The sequence below is a fragment of the Momordica charantia genome (genome assembly GCF_013281855.1).
Source record: "Momordica charantia cultivar OHB3-1 chromosome 5 unlocalized genomic scaffold, Mcharantia_2.0 BLBB01000005.1, whole genome shotgun sequence".
Lineage (NCBI taxonomy): Eukaryota > Viridiplantae > Streptophyta > Magnoliopsida > Cucurbitales > Cucurbitaceae > Momordica > Momordica charantia.
The window spans coordinates 16,576,952-16,584,940 of record NW_028275163.1 but is presented as its reverse complement, the minus strand read 5'-3'; the positions used below and the strand labels follow the sequence as shown (position 1 = coordinate 16,584,940).

Sequence of the window (7,989 nt, the reverse complement as noted above, 5' to 3'; positions counted from 1 at the left end):
TACATAGCCTGAAGAATAGATTATAAAAAATATGAATTTAATTTATGTGTATTGATGTGTAAGAGTTGGCATAAAAATTGGGGTTTAAAAACTTTGATATCAAACGTTCGACCATATCATCAATGGCAATTGCAAATGGTCCATTTTGTGCGTTCAAATTTGACAAAGTATCCGTTTTTGTTTATGTCACATCATGGACCATTCCCCTTGAGTTGTATATGAGTGGTGGAAAACTGATATTGGGAGATTATTAGAAGCCATATTTTGCACATTCAAATCTCAGAAAGCAGATCCATTTCTCCAGCTGAAACCATGGCTGAAGGAATTCTGTTTCATGTTGCTGGGGAGATCTTGATGAAACTAAGCTCTGAAGCTTCCCAACAGCTTGGGATGCTATGGGGACTCAAGAATGATCTTACCAAACTCACCAACTCTGTTTCGACCATCAAGGCGCTGCTACTCGATGCCGAGGAGCGTCAAACTAAAAGCCACTCGGTAAAGGATTGGCTAGAGAAGTTGAAAGAAGCTCTTTACGATGCTGACGATGTGCTTAACGAATTCTCTTACGAGTCTCGTCGTCGAGAAGGGATGACTAGAGAAAAAATGGTCAAACAAGTAAGGATTTTCTTCTCCAAATCTAACCAGATTGCATTTGATTATAGGATGGCGCGTAAAATAAAACATGTTAGGGAGAGGCTAGATTCTATTGCTGCTGATAACAACCAGTTTCATTTTAGTGAGAAACTTGAACAGAAGGCTCAACATGTTTCATTGGATCAAATTAGGGAGAGAGATGATACTTCCTCTTTTATTAATGAAGAGGAAGTCATTGGAAGGGATGATGATAAGAAAGTAGTAAAAAACTTTTTAGTGGATATGAATGTCAAAGACAATATTTCATTCATTACAATAGTTGGAATTGGTGGAATGGGCAAAACGACCTTAGCTAAATCTCTCTACAATGATAGACAAGTATCAGAATGTTTCGAGCTAAAAATGTGGATTTGTGTTTCTTATCAATTTGACGTAAAAACAATAGTGGAAAAAATAATAGAATCCGCAACTAACAGCAATCCTAAAGTAGGAGGGATGGAATCCTTACAAATCCAGCTTAAAAAAGTGATTCAAGGAAAGAAATATCTATTGGTTATGGATGATATATGGAATGAAAGCGAAGAAAAATGGTTTCACTTGAAAAATTTGTTAATTGGTGGCGCAAGAGGGAGTAAGATTATGATCACAAAGCGTGATAGTAAACGAGTGTTGGAGATCGCTAACTTGACCACTTTGTTCACTTTAAAAGGCTTATCTGAGAGTAATTCTTGGTCGTTGTTTAGAAAAGTAGCATTTAAAGAAGGCAAAGAACCAACAAATCTGAACTTGATACAACTCGGAAAAGAAATTTTAGTGAAGTGTAGAGGCGTCCCTCTTGTAATAAGACACATAGGACGCATGTTATATTCTAAAACATCAGAAGAAGAGTGGGTATCCTTCCAAAATAATGAACTTTTGGAACTCGTCCACCAAGAAAATAATATGACATCCATATTAAAATTGAGCTACAACCACCTCCCACCAAATTTGAAGTAATGTTTTGCGTATTCGTCTCTGTTTTTTAAAGACAAAGCCATCAATAAAGAAGAATTGATTCGACTATGGGTTGCTGAAGGTTTTGTCCCATCATCAAATAGAAATAAATCAATGGAAGATATAGGAAATGAGTATTTTATGGAATTATGTTGGAGGTTCTTTTATGAATATTCCGGAGGTGAGAGTATGTTCTACAATCATGTTCATATGCATGATGTGATGCATGATCTTGCAACTATGGTAGCAGGAAAAGAATACGTACGTACAAGTCTCGATTAGGATTACATTATTGGCGATAAAACTCGTCATGTTTTAGTTGATCACGAAATAAGATCGTGGTCGGATCTTCTATTCAAATTACGCAAGGCAGAAGGATTGAGAACGTTCCTTTTATCACGCTATAACTTTGAGTTTGAGGAGAAGGAGAACGAGAAGACGTATATGGATGAAGCTATTTTGGATGAATTTTTTTCCAACTTTCAAAGTTTGCGAGTGTTGGATCTAAAAAGCCTAAATATTAGAACACTGCCAGATTCCATAAAAAAGCTCAGACATATTCGATATCTAAATCTCTCCGGAAACGTGGACATGGAATTGCTTCCCAATTCGGATAATTGCTTCCAAATTCTATATCCGAATTGCTAAATTTGCAAACACTAAATCTAAAGGATTGTTATGCACTAAAGGAACTGCCAAGTGATACCAGCAAGCTCGAAAATCTTAGGCATCTTGACATAGATAATTCCATCCATCTCACCCATATGCCAAAAGGAATGGGAAAGTTGAGCTGTCTACAGAAATTAAGTTTATTTGTGTTGGGGAACAATGGACATGGAAGCAAGCTAAGGGAACTGAATGGACTGAAGGATTTAAGAGGACAATTGCGTATTAAAGGTTTAGAGCAATTGAGGAGTTGTACTGAATCTGCATCTGACGCTGGCTTAGCAATCTTGAAAGACAAAAAAGGGTTGCGAGATTTGAAACTAGAATGGAATTTAAGCTACACATTGGGAGCTGGGGAATGTGCTACTGATGAAAAAGTGTTGGAAGAGCTAGAGCCACATCCAAGTGTTGAATCGTTGCGCATTACTGGGTATTGTGGACTAGAATTACCCAACTGGGTGTCCACCCCGCTGATGAAGTTAACTCATGTTGCTATTGTTAAATGTGTATATTTAAGGAGCTTACCAGAATGGATCAGTGGCCTCGTTTCGCTTCGAGAGCTGGAGATTAACAGATGTCCAGAACTAAACTCACTGCCGGAGGGAATGCAACAACTCAAATCTTTGTATCGTCTTCGCATAACGGGGTGCTTTGAACTAGAACAGAGATGCAAGAAGGGAGGAGAGGATTGGCCTAAGATTGCACACGTCCCCCATATTTCGCGATATTGATGTTGTTTTTCAGGTATTCTCCACACAATCCCTTCCTGTCTCTATTTTATAGATTAGGTTTAAAATACTTTTTTGGTATAGTCTTGGCTCATTTTATTTTGAAAATGTTTATTTTAGTTCCCATGCTTTTAATTTTGGTTCATTTTAGTCTTTATATTTTTAAAATTTTTATTTTGGTTTATGTACTTTTAAAAAATGATTATTTTAGTCACTATTTGCAAGATTTTAACACCAAATTTTACACACATCGAAGACTATTTAGTATAAAGTAATTAATGTTTACATTTTAAGAAATATATTGATTGTAATGCGGTGTTGAAATTGTGATAGAAAAAATGAGATTTAAAATAAAATTAAAGGACCAAAATGGTCACTTTTTAAAAGTGCAAGGACCAAAATGAACATTTTCAAAATACAGACATTAAAATGAACCAAAGTTGAAAGTAAAAACAAATATTTTAAAAATATAAGGAATAAAATGAATGAAAGCTTAAAATACATAGACCAGACTACTATTTTAACCTATATATTATTTACTTCTAACTTTTAAATATTCTTTTCTTTTTGTTTGGTTGATTTTGATCTTTATACTTTCATAAGTTTCATTTTTGTCTTTATATTTTCAACTTTTGTTTCATTTTAGTCCCTATATTTTTCGTTTTTGGTCATTGCATTTTCATTTTTACGTCATTTATTTAGATCAAATTTTAGCATGACACTTCACTCACGAAATTGCAATGTGTATAAGATTTATGTTAAAATTTTGCATACAACAATTCATGCTTCTTAAAATGTAGCTATAAATTTGAAGTAAAGAGTTTTCATTGGGTATAAAATGTGTTAAAATTTTGAAAGTTATTATATATTGGCTTCGGCTTCTACTTATACGTTCGTGGTTGATTCACATAATTACTTTCATGTTTTTTAATGATGGGTGAGAATTATTGTAAGTGCAGATCATTGTCACAGACTACTTGACCATTTGAGAAATTTCTTTATCAGGTGCTGCGAATACACCGATGAAGGCAGTAGAAAAAGATTGTACATTTCTATCCAGTATCCTTGAAATTTTGTCTTGCTTATAGTTAAAAAGTGGGTATCTCTAAATTTCATCTATGATTGTTGTATAACATGTAGCTTTGACATGTTTATAAATTGTGTAGTGTTGTGTATTGTATTGACAAATGAATAAAATCGTTTGGTATTTGAATGAGTTAGAACTCACCTCTTTTAAAGTTCTGAACAAAGATAAAAGATGTTCTCGAATTTGGATTCCTAGTTAGTGAATTTTTGAGATGTATCCTCTTCGTTTTCTATAGAATATTAATTTTAGAACCATCATTTTTAAGACACTTCTAAGATTTCAAATGCAACGTATATATACAGGGAGGTATTATCTAGAGATTTAAAAGAAGGTGCTCGAGTATAACATGGTTGTACAAACAACCCTCGTGAGTTGACATAATGATTGATCATGCATAATAAAATGTAAAAGGCTCATAAGAAATAGATTCAAATTGCAATAATGACCTCCTATCCAGAATTTAGTTTCCTATTAATTTCATTATTTGTGATAGTGTTAGTATGTATATCTAGGTGTGCAGCCACTTCCACACCATATTAAACAGCTTGTAAGTCTACCTCACTTCATCTACCATTGTGGGACAGTTATAGCTCGGCTTATAGGTTGGCCTCAACAAGTCACACCATAGTGCAGGTTATAGCGCGAACTACATGTATGATGCCACATGCGTTCACACTACCACATCTCCTATAAATAGAGAGGACCCTGACCTTTTAAGGTACACCATTCTCTCTCAAGCCACTCTTTACTTATCTTCTCTTAAGCTCATATATTGACTTAAGCATCGGAGTGTAGTAGGCCAGCACCAAGCCAACATCCACTCACCTTCTCTTTTTGCAGGTCGCTTTCGCCTCAACTTCAAGACCAAGATCTCGTGAAGACTATCAACTCTCTCAGTCTTCCAAACAACAAGATCTCATCCTTCTCCTATTCACAACCTATCGGGTATCGGCTTCTCCTAGCTAGACTCAACATCTTCTTGATCACGCGGTGGTTGATCCGATTCACCAACTCCTGATCCAACCAGCTTCCCAAAAATTGCATCAACATTTGGCGCCGTCCGTAGGGACGAGATTCAAGCTTGACTCTATCCTGACTATAACCTTTCCAGTCATAGATCTATATGACAGTCATACCATTCAGGAGGGTTGCTCAAATCCAGGACGAAGTCAACGTCCTTACCCTTCCCAAAGAGTAAAGGGGAGTTGATCCAATCTTCCTCATCAACTTGCGATGCTAGGTGAGAGAGGAAGAATCTCACTACAACCACAAACCATACCCAGCCTCGTATGAGAAATTAATTATTCGAGGGAGTGATCGGATAAAGAGCCGTCCTAAGGTTACTTCACCGACACTACCTGAAAACCCATCGATGTGTTGTGAGGGCAACGAGAGCACCTACAACAGATAACAACTCTACTTGAGGTATTCCCTAGAAGATACATTAAACTCTTCTTGAGGTCAACAGGTGGGCCACACCCTCGACTCCACCTTGAGGAATCATCTCAGTCTTACTGTTGTCTTGGCATTGACATTTACTCGACCTCGAGACCTATTTCGGCCTTGAGACCTGTCTACACCTTGAGTGTTGTTTTGGCCTTGAAATCTATCTCGGCCTTAAAACTTGTCTCCGTCTTAAGAATCATTTCGGCCTCGAGAACCATCTCATTCTCAAGAACTGTCTCGACCTTGAGAACTGTCATGACCTCGAGAACTGTCTCGGCCTTTAGATCTATCTCGACCTCGAGACCTATCTCTGCCTTGAAACTTGTCTCTACCTCGAGAACTATCTCAACCTTGAGCGTTAACTCGACCTCGAGAACTATCTCGACCACGAGATCTATCTCGGCCTCGAGTGTTACCTTGGCAACAAGAATAATCTCGGCCTTCAGAAGTTTTCTCGACCTTGAGCTCGACCACATCTCGACCTCGAGTTTCCTCGACCGTCACCTCGGCTCGAGGTTCCTCAGTAGTCACCCGGTCGTAAGTTCAACATGGGGCCACAACGATCACCTTGGCCACCTTGGCCACACAGAGAGCCACACCTTTGGTGCCACCTCAGAAATCACCTCAGCCTCAAGCCCTATCTCGACCTTGAGTGTTTCATCAACCTCAATTGTAACCTCAGTCTCAAGAACTATCTCGACCTCGAGAAATCACCTAAGCCTCAAGTGTTACCTCGACCTCGAGAAATATCTTGACCTCGAATGTTACCTCGGCCCCATAACTATCTCAACCTCGAGAAATCACCTCGACCTCGAGAACTATCTCAGCCTCGAGAAATCACCTAATCTTCGAATGTTACATCAGCCTCGAGCACTATCTCGACCGTTAGTGTTACCTCGACCTCGACAAATCACCTAAACCTCAAGTGTTACCTCGGCTTCGAGCACTATCTTGACCTTTTGTGTTTCCTCAGCCTCGAAAACTATCTCGGCCTTGAGAATTACCTTAGTTGTTTCTTTAATCAGCCGTAACGTTGGGACCGTAAGCTCCGTTCTCGAAAGACAAAGCTTAATAGTGGTTAGGTACCAATTAGTCTAACAAAAAAAAATGCTACTTCCGAAGATTGGGCTACTCTTCCCCTCATGTAAATGATGGTTTGATTCATCTAACTCGAAAATGGGGGCCACTGTTGAGGGTGAATTTACCAAGCAAGCACGAGTCCAAGTAAGACCCATTTCAGGCATGGGCCGGAACCCAGCTAAAACAAGCCCAATGGAGATAAAATTTCATATTGGGTGGTTTATAAGTGTGTAGACACATCCGCGCCATATTGGGAGGCTTATAAGTGTGCAACCACCTTCGCCCCACATTGGGCGGCTTATAGGTGCACAACCACCTTCACTCCATATTGGGCGGCTTATAGGTGTGTAGACACCTCCGCCCTATATTAGGCGGCTTAGAGGTGCGCAACCACCTTCACCCTATATTGGACGACTTATAGGTGTGCAGCAACTTCCACACTATATTGAGCGGCATATAGGTGTACCTCACTTCAGCTACCATTGTGGGACAGTTATAGCTCGGCCTATAGGTTGACCTCAGCAGGTCATGCCACAAGCCTATATGTTATAACTTCTAGCACCACGTGCAGGACCTGCATGTGCTCCTTTTTGTGTAGCTAAACAAGCTAGAGCGACTCTTCTTCTCGGCCTACTAGAAGTAACGCCAGCCACTTTTTTCAGTTTTCTTCTTTCCTTTCTTTAATTTATTCACCAAATAAGCTAAACATATCCCATCTTCCAAGCTTTCTACCATAGGTACAAAATTTGGGTCAGATTGAGAGAAACTCGAAGTTTAAGGGCACAAACCTTTAAGTGATGAAGGAGTAGTAGCGAAGGACTCCTGGGGCGCATCCACAATACCGAATGGCTCTTTTCCAAAATGTTAAGTAACATCTCCTTCTGTGTTAGCGGCCTCGTGCTCATCATGATCTATTGATCTCTCTAGAGTTCTCTTTCGAACTTCATACTGCATTATAACATCGTTTCCATCTTCCTCATTAACCAAACCACAAAACTCTTAAAGACTAGCAATATTCTGCTCACAACCAGCAGATGGAACTATTAGTTGCTGATCAACAATCCACCTCCTCATCATGACCCAATGTATCATCTCCAACTTTCTCTCCCGCAATCAATTGTTCCCCATTGGCCTCCTGATCTGTCTTAAGTCTCTACTGCAGCATAAAAACTCCTAGGCAAATCATTAATGTGCCGTGCAGAAAAGTCAATAGTCGAAATACTAAGAATCAAATTTGGTGGTGTGCTGAAGGCATAGCGTCAAGCATTACTTCGCTACATATTTCCTCGTTATCGGAGTCACTGTGAACTAGAGGCTCTGTATTATGATTAGATTGGATGTTATCTTGCCTTAACTCCTCAGTACACTTATTTATAGTGTGGACAACAGGAATAT

The 7,989-nt window shown here is 38.9% G+C and overlaps 1 protein-coding gene across 1 annotated transcript; it reads left to right on the top strand.

Annotated features, from left to right (window-relative positions):
• Nucleotides 1–248: 248 nt before the first annotated feature.
• On the top strand, nt 249–4,200 carry LOC111022938 (putative disease resistance protein RGA4). Its single transcript, XM_088124211.1, is given in 3 exon segments — nt 249–2,202; nt 2,205–2,997; nt 3,987–4,200. Coding segments are annotated over 2 exon segments (2,670 nt in total). The 5' UTR covers nt 249–312; the 3' UTR covers nt 2,985–2,997; nt 3,987–4,200.
• Nucleotides 4,201–7,989: the final 3,789 nt, after the last annotated feature.